Raw genomic sequence first — 17,087 nt, 5'->3', positions numbered from 1 at the left:
TATGGAGGGAACAGTGGACTTCTTTCTTTTTTTTTTTTTTTTGGCCGCACCAGGTGGCTTGAGAGATCCCAGTTCCCCAACCAGGGATTGAACCCGGGCCCCCTGCAATGGAAGCGCGGAGCCCTAACCACTGGACCGCCAGGGAAGTCCCGACAATAGATTTCTTAATACTGGCCTTGTGTTCACCATCCGTGCTGAAATAAGTCCATTGATTAATTCTAATACCTGTCTTTAGATTCTTCATTGCTTTCTAAAAAATGAATCATTTGTTCAGTGCGTAACGACGTTTTTGGGTATTGTTTTTATTTTTAAAGACTTTATTTTTTAGAGCAGTTTTCGGTTCACAGCAAAATGGAGAAGAACGTGGAGATTTCCCATCTACCCCTGCCCCTCCCACACGCACCACCTCCCCCGTTATCACCATCCCCACCAGATGGGACACTTGTGACAAGTGAGGGACCTGCCTGGACACGCCATCATCACCCAAAGTCCGTCGTCTACCTTGGGGCTCACTCTTGGTGCTGTACGTTCTGTGGGTTTGGACAATGCAGAGTGACATGTTATCTACTATTGAAGTTTCGTAGAGTAGTTTCACTGCCCTAAAACCCCCTGTGCTCTCCTGTTCATCCTCCCTCCCCCCCGCCCCCGGCAACTCCTGATCTTTATACTGACTCCGTAGTTCTGCCTTTTCCAGAACGTCATAGAGTTGGAATCATACTACGTACGTAGTCTGCAGCCTTTTCAGATTGGCTTCTCTCACTTAGTAATTTGCATCTAAGTTTCCTCCCTGTCTTTTCATGGCTTGATGGCTCATGTCTTTTTAGTGCTGAATAATATTCCATTGTCTGGAGGGACCAGAGTTTGTTGATTGGAGTGCTGATGCTTTTATTTTTTCCTTTCTAAGTCCTATGGCCTGAACTTTTCCTCCTTGCTGCTCTGCACTGGCGTCGAATGCACCGTGGGCATCCTCCTGGGGTTTCCGTCTTAGGGGAAAGCTTTCAGCATTGAGTTCTGTGTTCGCTGAGGGATTTTTATAGACACCTTTTGTCTGGTTAAGGAAGTTCCTTCTCTTCTAGTTTGCTGAGTTATTTCTTAAATTATAACTAGAACTCTCCCTTAAGAGATGCTTGTTCTGCATCTATTGAGAGCATCACGTGACTTTCGTCCTTTATTTCACTAGCAAACCAGGCTGATGGACCTTCAGTTGTCCAACCAGCCTTGCTTTCTGGGACGGACCCTCCTGTGGTGTACACGGGTGTCTTGTCCGGGTCCCTGAGCCCGTGTCCTCGGGGGCTGTCCTCCAGGGTGTGGCTCAGGCCCCCAGCCTTTCCCTCCGTCCCGCCTCCTACACGGAGCCAGCAGGTTGCCGTCGTCTCCCTGATTCTTGGGTAGATTCGCAGGTGAAGCCACCTGGGCTCCTGATCCCCCAGATTTGGCCGGGAGAGTCTGTTAGTGGCCTCCCCTGCCCCAGTGTGTGCACTGATGATCAGGTCCTGAATCTGACCCCTGACCCCGACCCACACCATGTGAGGGCATGGCTGGGGTCCTGACCCCTGACCCCGACCCCCACCATGTGCGAGGTGTGGCCGAGGTCCTGGCTAAGTGCCAGGGGCTTCTCCCACCTCCTGGGCTGGGGTCGGGGGCACGCCAGCAGCCCAGACCCCCGTTGGCTGCTTTCCTTCCCGTCCTCCCTGGGCTCTGGGCCTTGGCGCCTGCCGGTTCTGAACAAAAGCACCAGGAGGCTAAGACTCCGCGCTCCCAATGCAGGGGGCCCAGGTTCGATCCCTGGTCAGGGAACCAGATCCCGCATGCATGCCGCAACTAAGACCGGCGCAGCCAGGTAAATAAATACATACATACATACAGTGTGGTCATTCAGTTTAAAAAAAAAAAAAGAACCAGAAGGTTTGTCTGTAATTTCTCAGCGGGGCTGGAAAGGTTACAGCGCCCGGGCCTTTGAAGCAGAACTCGCAAGGCCAGGAGGGGCCGGGCCGCAAGGCTCGGGCTGCCAGGGAGCGGGAGCGGGGGTGGGGGAGTGGGTTAGGCCGGGGCGGTGCCGCTGAGGCCGGCAGGGGGCGCTGGTGGCCATGGGCACCTCGGAGCTGGGTCCCCGGTCCCCTGGCCTCAGAAGCAGCCTTCTTTCCCAAGCCAAGAGCTGGCAGCAGCGACCTTTCCAGGCCAGCCAGCGCTCCTTGGCACTGACCTTGGATCTGGCTTGAGGGCGCCGACCCTTTTCCAGCAGGAGGGTGACCCCGACCTCCCCTGTCCCGGCCAGCACCGGGCTGAGTGGCACCTGTGTCATGGCTCCACGCCCCGTTCTGCAGCAGGGACAGCGGCTTCAGGGGGCAGCGGCCATAGGGGTGGGGGAGCTTTGGGGAGCGGCCGGCCTGCGTGGGGCTCACCCGGGGCCGGGACGGGGCGGAGGGGAGACGGGGGCGACAGAGGCCAGAACCACTTCGGGGCCTCGGCAGGGGCCAGAGGCCAGACATGGTGGGCAGTGGACGGGTGTGCGGGCGGCGTACCCTGCTGGGCGGGCCTTGCCCGTGGGGGGCCAGGTCAGTACTGCCGACTTAGCCCCGGCGGCCGACGCCCCTTCCCCGCTCACACGGCCACTCTGAACCCACCACGGCTTAAATCTGAGGCCAGGCTCCCTGAGCTGTCGGGGAAAGCCCAGCCCGGTGGGCACTGCGGGAAGCAGCCCTGCGGGGTGGCCGGGCCACAGTCCTGAGGAAGGGGCAGAGAGGGCACAAGGGGCCGTGGGCGCTGGGCGGCGTCTGCGGGAGCCCCCAGGCCTTGGCCCCCGCCTGCCTCTCAGCCCCTCCTCGGCCCTTGTCTTGTCCCCTCAGGCCGGGACCCGCTCCTGTTCCTGCAGACCCTGCAGACGCTGTGGTCCACTCGGGAGCTGGGACAGGTGAGCACTCGGGGTGTGGGCACCTGGCCGCCAGCCTCGGCAGGCTGCCGTGTCCGAATGTTCTGGGGAATGCCTGGGATTGGAGCCGTGGGACGAGGGCTGCCGGACGCTCAGAGCAGGCAGGGAGGGCCTGTGCCCACCATCAGCTTCCGGGCAGCGCGGGGCACCTGCCAGGCCTCGCCTGCCGCCCCCTCTCCCAGAGGGGCAGCAGGACAGCCCGTCTGGACAGCGGGGGGGATGCGTGTGGTCCGGCGGGAGGTGCTCTGGCGGGGAGGCTGCCAGGGTCTTCCACGGCCACTTGGGGGTCCTGCAGTGGCAGCCGCCACTGCCCAGACCGTGTCCCGCCGTGGCCTGTGCCGGGAGGGCACCTCTGCCTCGCGGCCCCGAGGTGGTGCAGCTACCGGGCCCTCGGCCGCTCCTTTCCTGCACGTTGCTCCCTTGCGGCAGCGAAAGGGCGAGGGAGGCTGCCCTGGCTCCTGGGGAGGACGGGCCGCGGGGAGCACGCGCGGCTGGAGGGAGAGGGCCCCCCCCTCGTGCCAGCCTGGCCTCCAGCTGCCCGCCGAGGGCGGGCGGAGCGCCCAGACCTGGGGCAGGCTGGGCGGGCGGGCGTCCGGAGCAGGTAAGCTCCAGGCTTGCACAGCGCTTCGTGGTGGAGGAGGGCCGGCAGCCGGCCTTCTCTCCGGACGGGCCTGGGCCCCCCGCACGGCTGAGCTGCAGGGCCTCGGGCAGTCAGCGGCCCGTCCACGGCCTGCGCTTAGGCCTGCGAGCGGCCGTCTCTAGCCGTCAGCTGGAGAATCCAGAGTTTTTGCAAAAGCCAGACGTTTTTTGATTTTCCAGTTTCGCGCCCTGTGGCTTGAGGGTGAGACTCAGGAAACAGGGCTGTGGTGCTGTTCAGCCTTCCTGTTGGGAGCGGGCTCGTTGTGAGGTTGTATTCTCTGCCCTGGTGTCACGGTGAGCCGGCTTGTGAGCTGGGCTGGAGAGGACCCTCCACCCCTGTTCACTGAAGGCAGGAGCCAGCGGCCCGCAGAGCCTGAGGACGAGCCGGGCACTGCCCCGGGGGCAGCAGGGCGCGGGTGGTGCGGGGAGAGGGGGGGGACCTGCAAATGAAGCCTGGGGGCGGTCTCCCTAACGGTTGTGCCTGGGCAGAGTGTCTGTCTCCGGATTTATTTCTCTGGGAAGCGTCCGCTTCCTCCACGTCACCACGGTTTCGGCCGGAGGTCCCTCCCGGTTCCTGACCCCCGAGTCTCCCGGCAGCGCTGCCCCTCCCCCGGCCTTGTGCCTCTTTCCTGGGGCTGATCTCAGCCTTCAGGTAGCCGGACGCCCAAGTCATCGGTTTCCAGGAGTCTTGGTTTCCGATGCTGCATTTAACGCCGCACCTTCCCCCCGAGTTCTGTTCGTCGCCGGTTTGATGTGTAGGAGTCCATCGTCCTTCTTGTTTTCTGATTTTCACTGTGTCTCCTTCGACTAACCTGTTGTTCATTTCCAAAGAAACACAGGGCTGTGTCTTGATGTCGGTTAGCTGTTTGCTTCTGGCTGTGAAGGAGCCCGGTCCATCTGTTTTGATTTTTGCACAGGACAGGCTTGTTTTGTGGTTAGTTATGTAAATGCTCTGAGTTCCCTACTTGGCGAAAGCTCCCGCCTGGAGGGGACACACGTTTGCTCACCAGAGCTTGTCCTGGGTTCCTGTGATCAGCCGGCACCACGCTGCCCAGTGTCCAAGCTCGGACATGTGTGATAACCAAGGGCCCAGCAGCTGGAGATGCGGTGGCTCGAGCCCTGAGGACGAGGGTGCAGATGAGCCAGGGTGTCCTGGGGGCCAAGGGAGCAGCGGAGGGACCCAGGGGGCGGCCGCGTGAGAACAGCTGGAGCCCAGCAGAGCACGTGGAGCTTTCGGGGACCGGACAGGACAGGGAATCTGGAGACGGGGGGGGGAGGCCAGAGGGCGGGAGGGAGGGAGAGAGGAGGTCAGCCAGGGTCTCAGAGCCGGGGATCTGGAGGATCATCGACACGGACGCTGAGCCCACCACGCCAAGGGCAGGGGTAGCACGGGGCCAGACGTAAACCCCTGGGGCCCAACCCTGGTGCGTGAGGTCCACCCCAGGGCTGCAGCTACCACTCAGGGCCACTTGCGTCTTATTCTTTACTTAGTTTTGATTATTCTTTTCTTTTATAATTTTAGACATATTTATATTCTATTTTCATTCCCAAACCGATATCTTATTATTCTTTATTCTTAGAGCTTTAATCGCCCTGCTTGTGGTCATCACTCATGGTGAATTGTTCCTTGTGTGTCCTGTCGTTTTTCATTGCGAGCTCACCTTAGTGCAGCTTTTTCCCTCTGGCGGCTGAGGGCCAGGTCCCCAGGGGCGTCCCCAGGACCAACCTCCTGAGCACACGTGGAAATAAATCCAAATCCAAAGGCCAGAGCTGGGTCCTTCTAGACCTTTCCTTTTCCCAAGCAAGGGGTGTGGTGCTGATGGAGACCCCACCCCCTCCTCGGGCAATGCTGGATGGTGGCCCCCAGGCTCTGTGGGAACCGCGGCCCCCTGCTGGTGCCCTTCAGACCCCTGAGAGGTGTGTGTGGCCTTCCCCATCCGTCCTGGAGGGTGACAGCTGTCCTCAGGGTCTGTTTGAGGCCATCTCAGGTGAGTTCCAACAGCCACAGCGAGGGCAGCCCCTTCCAGAGCCCCTTCCCCTTGGGTGCGAGGGCTTCGGCCCCCTGAGCTCACACCTGACGCCTGCAGCTCCACCCTGCGCCGGACCCCAGCAGGTCCTCGGTCAAGGGAGCTGCAGTGACCTGAACCACTGGAGCGGGCAGGGCGTGGCGGGCTGGCCGTGCACAGGGCCCCGCTGGTCACGCAGAGGACGCCCGGCTGCTCTAGAGACGGTGGTGAAATGCACGTTGTCCCCCTGGACGTGGGTGTTGGGGAGCACACCTGTTCTTGTCTCTGTCTTTCGGCTTTTACGTGTCTCCCAGAGCTTCCCAGCACAGGAGGTAGAAAAGTAAACAAAAGGCATTTTTCAGTTGGGGTTTTTTCCTTTTTTCCATTTCCCGTTGCTTGCTGGGCCCTGCTGACCTGTCACCGTCTCTGAAGGGCCAGCGCCATGTCCCATGCGTGCCACGCGGGTGGTCAGGGCACAGAGGAGCTCCGCCCAGGGTCTGGCCTAGGGAGCAAGCCCCAGCCTTTGCAGGACCATTGGCCTGGACGGTCCCTGTGCCCGGCCTGGGTGCAGCGGACCAGGAAGGTGTGGGCGGCTCCGTGCGGGTGGGGGAGGCCGGCAGGAGGACCCACCACAGCGAGGCCTTGTGTCTCCACAGCTCCGGGAGGAAGCCCAGAGGGGGTTCGCCGCCCTGGAGGACCCGCTCGCCGCCCTCCTGGACATGCTGGACGGCAGCCGGGGCTGGCGGGGGAAGGGCCCCTCCCTGGAGGCCTGGGTCGCCCGCGAGCTGAAGCGCTGCTTGCAGGCACAGCCGTGCCCGGGGCCGGCCCGGGTGAGCCCTGCCCGCGGCCCACAGCCTGCCCCTTCCCAGCCCGTCCAGGCTTCGGCACGGGGTTCCCACGTGCACCTGGCCGGGCCCCTGCGGCCTGTGGAGGTCGCCCACGGTGGTCGGGGGCTCTCGACCTCCCGAGAGCCACACGCCGGGCCGACCTCAGCTTCCTTGCCTGTGCCCCTGCCCGCCAGCCCCTGCCCACCAGCCCCTGCCCACCCACAGCGTCCACCCACTGGCTCTGAGCTGCAGGTGCTGGCCACACTAGGCCTGCCCAAGCACCAACCCCCTGCCCGCGTCAGGCCCCGTGACTCCGGCTGCCGCCTCCACTGAAGCTGGGTCTGGGGCCTCCAGGGCAGCCCAGGGCTGAAGCAGCTGCAGGCCCGTGCGGTCAAGCTCCTCGCCGAGAGCCCCCCCGGCCTCGTGGAGCCGCTGGTCAGCATCTTCCAGCTGCAGGACGCAGACCGGAGCCCCCTGCTGGCTCACGTCCACCGGCTGCACCAGGAGGGCAAGTTCAAAGAAGTGAGTGAGACCCTCGCTGTGGCTCTGGGCCTCTCGTCCACGGGCCGAGCCTCCACGTGGGTCAGCGCGGTGGGCGGGAGCCAGGCTGGGGCTCGAGGCGCCTAGCCCAGAAGTGTCCCCTCCGCCCTCCAGCGTGGGGGGCCTTGCAGGGGGCCTCAGGTCTGGTGTGCAGGGTTTCGGGGACCAGCCGCCCTGGGGACCATGTCAGGTTCGTGCCTGGTGTGGAGGCCCTGGGAGCCCCTCACGCTGACCGACTGAGAAAGAGGCTGGGTACAGCCCCCCACACCCTGCCTGGTCTGCACCACGCGCTCAGGGCCCTTCCTCCCCAGGTGCCCGCCGGCCTCTCCCCCTCGGTCAGTGGCGTGGGGACGCCCAGCTCTGGCCCAGAAGCCTGCGTGGCTGTGGCCCAGCTTCCTTTGTTAACTCCCAGAATTGCTCTCGGCGGGGCTGAGGAGTGCAGGTACGGGAGAAGCTAGCCGCAGTCTCTGTGCCCTGGGCCCAGATCGGACCCGGGGCCCGCTTCTCTCTTCTCCCGCCCCTGCCCAGACTCCCCCCAAGGTCACTTGGTCCCGTGTTGGCCTGGCCTGGGGGTGGGGAGCCGAGGCCCCTTGGGGCCCAGCTGCCGCTCCATGAGGACAGACCCTCCCTGCGTGGGGGGCCCTGAAGCCACGACCACGCCAGGCCGGGGGACTGGCCACTGTGCTCTAGTCCTGGTCGGTAACAAAGCACCTGTCCGGGCATCTGTAGGCTGCCCTCGGCCTCCCGGACCTGTCGTGCAGCCCTGCCCCAGAGCTGGGGGCTGCGCTCTGGGTGGTGCCCACCCCTGCCTGTTCGCTGGGTCCCTCGGACTGGGTCGGGCCAGTGGTGGTGACCCTGTGAGGGTCTGCATCCCAAGGGCCCTGCTGGCTCCCACCCCGGGGACCGGCCCCGGCACACCTGTGGTTTTCAGAAGATCAGTTGTGGGGCATCGTGCTGGCTTGGGGCAGATTCTCAGCCGCGTCAGTCAGGAGTCCCCAGTGTGTGCGACGCGTGTGGGTTGGGGGCCGCCCGAGGGGGAGGGCGTTTTGCTCCCTTGTCGTGGGAAGGGCTGGGCCAGGAGGGCGAACGTGGGGCTTAGAAGGCTGCAGGTCTCTGGGTGGGAATTTGGGGGCTTTTGGAAGCTCGGTGGGTTTGCTGAGTCTCCTTTGTGAGCAGCACTGGTTCTCATTTAAGCCCAGAAGGTTCTGAGACGAAGAGGGAGCTCTGAGGTCACGGCCCAGTGTCCCCGGGCCTGGCCGGGTTCACCGGGGGTGAACCGTCTGTGGGTGTGGTCGGGCGCGGCGGGGCCCACGCGTGAGCAGTGAGGAGGCGCTGTCAGTGCAGCTCTGAGCTGTGCTGCAGGCGCAGGGGGCCCGGGGCTCCTCGCGCCCCGAGATGCGAGATTCGCGATGACCTCGCAGGGCAGGGGAGGTGGGGCAGCCCCGGGCGCCCGGCTCAGAGGTGCCCTCCCCCCGGGTGATGAGTCCAGCGCCCAGGGACCAGAGGCTCGCTCCGGGCTCACCTCCCCCGCTGCCTCGTGGGGCCCAAAGATTGTGGCGCCAGGGTGCCAACAGGCGTGGGGCGCGGCCGGCACCCAGGCAGGGGCCCTCTTCCCGGCGAGGAGGCCCGTCGGGACAGAGGTGTGCGGCCCAGGCCCAGGTGGAGGACGTGCCGCGCGGCCACGGTGGCGGCGCAGGGACCGGGCGCCCGGCTGCTCGGGGCTCGGCCGGGGCTGAACGGGCGCCGAGGCAGAAGGCGGGCTGGTGTGTCGCGTCTCCTGTTACGCTCAGGCCTTTCAAAGAGCGTCTGGGCGGCCGAATGCGCCTCCCTCGCGCTCTGAGGCAAGACTTGCACACAAAGGGGGCTCTTGTCCCGCACAGGCCCCTCGTGCGAAGAAAGGCCATTGTCCCCGAGCGGGGCGGCCCGGCAGGCAGTACACGCTCCAGTGCCCACCGCCGCGCCGCCGAGGGGCCGCCTTCAGGCCTGTCCGCTCGGATTAGCGGGGACTCACGACTTAATGCGCTGCGATATTTCATGTCGAGGGCGGCGGCTGGCCCCGGCCGCGTCAATGCCTGCTTTTGTCTGCTGCATTATTTTATTTACATTTTTTAAACAGCTTATCAAGGTAAAAAGATAGCTTTGCTTTAAAAAAAAAAAAAAAAAAAAGGCCCCTTGGCTCCAGGCCCGTGCTGAGCCGCCGAGGATGGAAGGCCCGTCGGCCGTCCCGGGGTCCGGCCGCCGGGTCTGGGCACCTGCCCGGCCCCCCTGCTGGCCGAGCGGGCAGTCGGGCGTCAGTGCAGGGCTCTTCCCGCTGTCACCGCCCCAGCCCCTCTGGTCTTCTTAGTTACTTTCCCCCAAAGCGGCAGCTCTGGGGTCTGTCTGGTCAGAGGTCCCTGCAGCCCTGCCCTGGACCAGCCGCAGCGCAGCCCCCTTCTCGTTGGCTGGCTCTCAGCCTCCTGGGCGGAGGTCAGGGAGGCCCGCGAGGCGCCAGGTGGGCCCGGCCCTGGGCAGTGTCCATCCGCAGGTCCCGGCCACTACCCTCCTCCCATTGGGCCTGCTCCCCGGCCTGGGTCTGGAGCCAGTTGCAGGGACCTGGGCCAGCAGGCGATCTTCCTGCACCCGCGGGGCCCCCCACGTGGCCGCGAGGCCGGTGGTGAGCCGTGGGCAGCCTGGCCTGCTGGCCCCTCAGCAGAGAAGTGACCAGAGTCCAGTTCTCAGCCGGGCCAGTAGATCCAAGGTGGAGTCCAGGCCGGGGGCTTCCTAGAGGAGGAGGTTCTGCTGCCAGGTAACCGTGGCCACCCCCGATGGAGTCAGGGCGCCCTCCCGTGGCCGGGTGAGGCCAGACGGTGCCCCTCCTCTTCTTCTGCACCCCCAGCCTCCAGGCCACAGAGCCCCCCAGGGCTGCAGGGGCAGGATGAGGACACTTCCCAGACTGTCCCTGGGGGTGTCCATGGCCTTCCAACCCTGGATGCTCTGGCCACACCCCTCAGTGTCCACGCAGGCTGCCTGGCCAAAAGAGGGCAGCCTGGGTGCACAGAGGCTCCAGCCTGGCCTGGATAGAGGCTGGCTGCCCTGGAGGAAGCAGGCAGAAGGGAAGGGGACCCAAACCCCCTGACAGCGTCGTCCTGTGACCAGGGCTGTGCCCCCCTCACGGGGGGGGGGGGGGGGGGGGAGGGGGCGCGGCGGGCGGCCTGTTGAGGAGCTGGAGCCTCAGACGATGGAGGCCGACAGCCCAGCAGAGTGGTGAGAAGCAGGGGCTCACCTCGCTGCCCCCCCTCCCCTCTCCCAGGTCACTGCCCAGGGCCTGATCTGGAGGGTGGGAGGGTCCCAGGCCCCCAGTCGTCCCTCCCACGGCCTCTTCTCCAACCGTGGCATGACGCGAGCAAGCCCAGGTCCAGATGTTGGCCCTTCAGGAGCCTGGAAGCCAGGCAAGGGTCCAGCAGATGCAGGACACTGGGGACGGGGTTCTGACCACCCCAGTTTCTGAATAAAGTGTGTGAGGCCGCCAGTGTGTGCACTCTGGCCTTCTTGTATGAGGGTCCAGATCTCCCTCAACTTCTCGGGGGTTTCCCGTCCAGAAGAGGTCAGAGCCATCCTGTGAGGCTGGAGTGGTGCCCAGGAAGGTCCCCACGTGGTGGCACCTGCACCCTGCCCACAGCGCTGGGCCCCTCCCCCAAGCCCTGCACCCTCTCCTCAACCCTGGCTCCTTCCCTGGCCCCGCCCCAGCCCCTCCCCCATTTCTGCTTTATCCCCCTCGCCCAAGCCCTGCACCCCCTTCCCCTGGCCCTGGGCCCCCTGGGGCCTGGCCGAGGCTGAGCTCCTGGACACCGGCCAGGCCGCGGGTCCAGGCCTCCACCGGAGCAGCCTTTCCCAGGCCGCTATTTTGGGCCTTCTGTGAGCTGCAGGGGGCGGGGCCGGGCTGCCCGGCTAGTTATTTTTGCTCATAATGGGAGCACGATGTATGGAAATTATTAATAGCAGAGCGGCCTGCGCTACGTGCGGGCGCCCAGGGCCGCACCATTTCCTCTGCTGAGTCGGGGGTGGGGGGGGGGGTCACGCGCCCCGCGCAGGGCAGGCCGCTCAGCGTGCCCACTGCCCCATCTGAGGGGCTGCTTGGGAGGGTGGGGGGGTTCAGAGCCAGGAGCTCTGTGGCTCCTGGGGCAGCTCTCTGCGTGCCCCCAATGCACGACCACGCCGGTCCCGCTGCCATGGACCTGGAGCGAGCCTGCCCCGTCCGACGACTCCTAGTCACTGGGGCACGCGGTGTGGCTTGTGGAAAGGGTTCGGAGGCCTGAAGGAGCCCCGCGTGTCAGAGCCGCCGCGGTCCCTCGGGCCTCCCGGGCGCACAGAGTCGCACCCGCCCTCGCTGTGGGCCCCGTGAATGGTGGGAGGGGATACTCCCGGCAGGCGTGGGGACAGCGGCGTGCGCCGTGTGCAGGCCCCGTGGCCAGGGGATGGGGGCTTCTGCCCCCCCGCCGCGTCCTCCACCCTCTCATCGGCAAGCCAGGACCCAGGCCACCTGGCTCAGCACACACTTTGCGGCCCCAACCAGGCCGCACCCCAGTCTGGAGGGCACAGGGCTCGTTCCACCCGCCCCACCGCGTGCGGGGCCTGGCTCAGCACAGGGGGCTTGTGGGCTGGAGCGCTGCCCGATTTCCGGCCGCTTGGCCCGGGGCCACATGGCTGGAACTGGACCGGCCCCGTGGCTGTGCCTGCAGCTACTGGGCGGTGACGGTGACGGGGTGGGAGTGGGGGCTGCAGAAGGGTGGGAGCCCGCCACCTGTGGCACCGCCTGTCCCCCAGGCCCAGTGTCATCCGGTCCCTCTGTGTTTCCCAGGCCATCGTGCTGGGGACAAAGCTGCGGCTGCAGGCAGATCTTGATGTTGAGAAGGTAAGGGTCGTTCTCATGCAAACTGCATAGCTTCCAGCTCGAGTAAGGTCCAGGCCTCCAGAAACATGGTGTAGGGAGGGTCCCTCCCAGAGGGTCCCTCCCCCTGAGCCCTGAGCTTTGCTCCCCACACGGCGGGGCCAGGGCGCTGGAGGGCAGGGGTCACATGTGACTACCTGATCATGTGAGGAGGGTCCAGGAGTAGGGGAAGGGAGGGACCAGCAAGGGCCTGTGCGTGGTCAGCAGGCATTAGTGTAATGTGCTCAGAAAGTGGCCAATCACCAGGAGCCGACCAAGCGTTCCTTCTCTGCTCTGGGGTGGCTGGAAGGGTTCTCAGGAATGGGGGTTCCCATAAGGACCGCCCACCTGGAGCCCTGGTTTGGCAGATGGGCCTCTGTCCAATCTGGGCTCCAGACAGCCTGACCTATGCGACCACATGCGGGAGGGAAAGGCAGGTGAGGAGGAGTCTTCTGCAGGGGCCACTGGGAGGGGGCTTTGTCGAGACCTGGTTCTTTCAAGGGGAATGGCCAGTATGTCCCAGTGCCCAACACCACGGCCAGGGGCTCCCTTGGGGCCTCCCTGAGGGCTCAGGCAGCTTGGGGGTCTTGTAAGCTTGCGCCAGGCCACGTGCTGGTGCCATCTTGCCCATGACGGGCATTTCTGGGCCAGCAGGGCCATGGCCGGTAGTTGGTCTCCATCCTGCCCACCCCACCCCGCTCGGTGAAGACAAGCGGACGATGGGGCCCCTCCAGGAACCCCCTTGTCTCTTGGAGCCTCTCATCCTTCCCGATGGAGATGGGGTGACCACAGAGCCCCCCAGCGACGGGGCCCAGGGAGCAGCGGGGCCTGTGTGTATGTGCAGGGACCCGAGCATGGGGCGCAGGCTGTGAGCCAGGCGCGGGGCTTCACGAGGTCCTCAGACAGTCGGTTGGGCCCCCAAGCTCCCCGGGGGAGGCAAGTTGCATGGACCAGCCTCCAGGTCCCTTGGTTCTGATGCTCTGGCCACTGCCTGCACTGGGTTGGAAGTGAGTCTGGCGTCTTGGGTGCGGTGGACCTGCGGCCTGAAGGTGTGTTTCCCCGCAGATGTGCATTCCCCTGCTCCTCCAGGACAAGGCAGACCTTGTGGAGCGCTACGTGGATGGCTTTCCCGACCTCCAGCGGAGGCTGCTGGCCCTCCTGGACTCCTGGTGCCAGCCCGCCTTTGACATCAGAGTCGTCGCCAGGTGAGCCCCATGGGGGCCCAGGGTGGGGTGGGGGCAGGGACTTGGCAGGGGCAGCAGGCACGTGGGAAAGTCACCCCACACCCCACACCGCCTCGCCAGGTGAGCCCCGGCCAGGTCGGCAAGGGTCCTGCTTCGGGAGCCAAGAGGCTGGGCTGGCATCCACCGGGTGAGAGAGTTTAATGCTCTGAGATGAACACAAATAATTCTCCACGGGGACTCCTTCCTTACGCAGTCCTGGAAGTCATATCTCTTATCCATTCACTGGTTCCTTCGTTTCTGCCTTCACGTAATAAATCTTTGTGGAGCGCCTGCTGTGAACCCTATCCCAGCAGTTACAGAGAAGAGGCAGCATGCCAACAGGGAGCCCACGTGTGTGCGTGTGCGTGTGGCACCAGGGCGTCCCCTGAGCATGGGCATCTGGAAGGAGAAGGGCTTCCTCCCACCTCCCTGGGGTGGCTGAGGGGGAGTGCGCTGGGACTGCCAAGGCTCCTTGGGCACCTGTCCACCTGTCCCTCAGCAGGCAGCGGGGCTGGGCGCTCTGTCCACGCGCCCTGCAGCCCGGACCATCCCACTTGAGAGTCAGGCCTTGGGCTCTGGCGGCAGGCCTCCCTGGACCCTCCCTCCCCTGGAGCTGGGTGTTTCCTCGTCCCTAGAATGGGACTAATTCTGTCTCAAAGGGCTGTTGTGACTTCACACCCTATGAAGTGGACAAAGCAGCAGGCCAGGCACACGTTGTGTTGCTGCCATTGCTTTTATTATGTATTAAAAAGGAGAGAGAAATGCAGGTGGAGCAAACAAGAGTGTGTACGGACGGGGAAGTGGGGAGACACACGGGTGGAGAGTGGGAGGGTCCCGTGAGTTAGATTTAACTGTGGATATTTAATGATTTTTTAAATCGTATTTAATGATTTTTTTCGATGTCCTCGTGCTATGCTCTGAAAGGGCTCAGAAGCAGTGACGTCCCCTAGCCGTGAGCACGCCTAGCAACCAGATCTTGGCTTCTAGACACCGTTCTCCACTAAAAGGAACAGAGGCTCCTTGGGGAGTAGACTGAGAATGAAAACAATAACCCAGCGTGAAAGCATTGGTAACAGAGCCCAAGACCTCGGATTTCTAAAAATACATGAGTCTGTGGGGCTTCCCTGGTGGCGCGGTGGTTAAGAATCCGCCTGCCAATGCAGGGGACACGGGTTCGAGCCCCGGTCCGGGAAGATCCCACGTGCCGCGGAGCACCACGACTACTGAGCCTGCGCTCTAGAGCCCGCGAGCCACAACTACTGAGCCCGCGTGCCACAACTACTGAAGTCGCACACCTAGAGCCTGCGCTCCGCAGCAAGAGAAGCCACCCCAGTGAGAAGCCCGCGCACCACAACAAAGAGTAGCCCCCGCTCCCGGCAACTGGAGAAAGCCCGTGAGCAGTAACGAAGACCCAACACAGCGAAAAATAAATAAATTAAATAAATAAATTTTTTTAAAAAAGAAAGAAAACCAACAACCGGATTTTAAAAATGGACCAAAGATCCAGATACCTCACCAGAGAAGATACACAGATGACAAATAAGCACATGAAAAGATGCTCTACATCATATGTCCTCGGGGAAATGCAAATTAAAACAATGAGATATCATGACGCCCCTATTAGAATGGACAGAATCCAGAACACTGACATCGCCAAATGCTGGCGAGGATGTAAAGCAACAAGAACTCTCATCACTGCTGGTGGGAATGCAAAATGGTGCAGCCACTTTGAAGGACCGTTCAGTGCTTTCTTACAAAACTAAACACATTCTTGCCATATGACCAAGCCATCGCGCTCCTTGGTATTTACCCAAAGACATTGAAAACCTCTGTCCACACAAAAACCTGCACTTGAGTGTTTATAGCAACTCTATTTATAGTTGCCAAAACTTGGAAGGAACCAAGATGTCCTCCAGTAGTTGGATGGATAAATAAACTGTGGTCCATCCAGACAATGGAATATTATTCAGAGCTAGAAAGACATGAGCCATCAAGCCATGAAAAGACAGGGAGGAAACTTAGATGCAAATTACAAAGTGAGAGAAACCAATCTGAAAAGGCTACTGCTGTGAGATTCCAGCTACATGACATTCTGGAAAAGGCCAAGCTATAGAGACAATAAAAGGATCAGGGATCATGGAGAGGGAGGAACAAATAGGAGAGCACTGAGGATTCTTAGGGCAGTGAAACTACTCTGTATTTCACTGTAATCGTGGGTACCTAGGCACTTGTCAAAACGCATAGAATGTACGACACCAAGATTGAGCCCAAGGCAAACCATGGACTGTGGGTGAGGATGACGTGTCCAGGTGGGTTGATCACTGTGACAAGTGGACCATCTGGTGGGGATGCTGGCAGTGTGTGTGGTGTGTCCCCACACGGGGAACCTCCGTGCTCTGCTCAGCTTTGCTGTGAACCTAAAACTGCCCTAAAAAAAGTAAAATCTATTTTTTCAAAAGTTAATACACCATGATCTAGTGGGATTTATTTAAGGAACGCGAGGTTGGTAAAACATTTAAAAATCCATCGTCATTCACCCTGTCAACAGATTGGATAACAAAACTATGTAAGCATCTCAATGTATATAAAAATTAAAAAATTCAAACCTTATTTATGATAAAAACTCCCAGCAAACTACAAATATAAGGAAACTTCCTTCATCTGTTAAAGGATAGTACTGAAAATAAAAAGAAAACTACAGCAAGCATCATTTTTTCTCTACGTTTTCTTAAAGTATGATTACTATATAATGAACTCTGTGTTCGGAGTGTGTAATTCTGTAACTTTTGATGTATGTATGTGTCCACGAAACCATCACCACAATCCAGGTACTGAGCACATCCCCCCACCATCCCCTGAGGACCGCTGATCTGCTTTGTGTTACTGTAGATTCCTTTTCATTTTCTAGTACATTATGTAAGTGGAGTTATGTCGTATGGCTTCTGTCCCCCAGCACAATTATTCTGAGATTCATCCACATTATTTCATTTCTTCGTGCTGAGTGGTGTTGCCGTGTGTAGCTGCACCATGCTTTGCTTATCCATTCACTCATCGATGGATGTTTGGGTGTTTCCAGGTTTTGTCTGTTACACACACCACTGCTGTGAACATTCGTGCCCAAGGCTTTGCGTGGACGTGTGCCTTCATTTCTCTTGGGTGAACACCCTGGAGTGTGGTGCCTGGGTCATGTGATGCGTGTGGATTAATTTTTTGAGAAACCGTCAAATTGTTTTCCAGGGCGGCTGCACGTTTCCCATTCCCTCCAGCAGCAGGCGAGAATCGCCAGCCCTGCATCCTCGCTGGCCCGCGGCCTGGTCAGCCTGCAATGTCCGCGGTTCTAATGGGCGTGGAGTGCTATCTTCTTGTGCTTTTCATTTGCAGTCCCTAATGGCTAAGGATGTAAAGTGTATTTTCATTTGCTTATTTGCCATCTGTGTGTCTTCTTTGGTGAATTAGCTGCTCCATCTTTTACACTTCTTTTTTTCTTGTAATATTTTATTTATTTATTTAATTTGGTTGCACTGGTCTTATTTGTGGCAGGCGGGCTCCTTAGTTGTGGCATGCAAACTCTTAGTAGTTGCGGCATGCATGTGGGATCTAGATCCCTGACCAGGAATCGAACCCAGGCCCCCTGCATTGGGAGCTCACAGTTTAACCACTGCACCACCAGGGAAGTCCCTACACATTTTTTAATTAGGTTGACTGTCTCATTACTGAGTTTTGAGAGATTTAGAAATATAATCTGGGTTAAAGGCCCTTATCAGACATGTTATTTGCAGACGTTTCACCCTGTGGTGCATCTTCTCATTCTTTTAATGATCTTTCAAAGAACAAAAGTTCTTAATTTGTTGAAGTCCAGTTTATAAAATAAAAAAAATTTTGCATCATGCTCTTAGTATCATAGCTAAGAAATCTTTGCCTAACTCAAGGGCACAAACATTTTCTCCTGTTTACTTCTAGAAGTTTTATAACTTTAGGTTTTACATTTCCATCTATGGCCCATTTTTGGATAATTTT

The 17,087-nt window shown here is 60.7% G+C and overlaps 1 protein-coding gene across 7 annotated transcripts in view; it reads left to right on the top strand.

Moving 5' to 3' along the window:
- EXD3 (exonuclease 3'-5' domain containing 3) overlaps window positions 1-17,087 on the top strand; it is a 76,282-nt gene that overhangs the window by 21,526 nt on the left and 37,669 nt on the right. For 3 of the 7 annotated variants that reach the window (XM_059926137.1, XM_059926140.1, XM_059926139.1), the window contains exons 3-7: window positions 2,847-2,911; window positions 6,231-6,404; window positions 6,756-6,923; window positions 11,779-11,832; window positions 12,913-13,052. In XM_059926137.1, coding sequence (XP_059782120.1) covers window positions 2,847-2,911; window positions 6,231-6,404; window positions 6,756-6,923; window positions 11,779-11,832; window positions 12,913-13,052 — 601 coding nt within the window. Of the gene's footprint in view, window positions 1-2,846; window positions 2,912-5,374; window positions 5,557-6,230; window positions 6,405-6,755; window positions 6,924-11,778; window positions 11,833-12,912; window positions 13,053-17,087 lie in introns of those variants that run through there. The other 4 variants (XM_059926138.1, XM_059926142.1, XM_059926143.1 and 1 more) reach the window with 4 other exon arrangements.

This window comes from Balaenoptera ricei, chromosome 6 (assembly GCF_028023285.1).
Source record: "Balaenoptera ricei isolate mBalRic1 chromosome 6, mBalRic1.hap2, whole genome shotgun sequence".
Taxonomy (NCBI): domain Eukaryota; kingdom Metazoa; phylum Chordata; class Mammalia; order Artiodactyla; family Balaenopteridae; genus Balaenoptera; species Balaenoptera ricei.
Note: the sequence above shows the minus strand (reverse complement) of the source record. Positions and strands in the feature narration are given on the sequence as shown.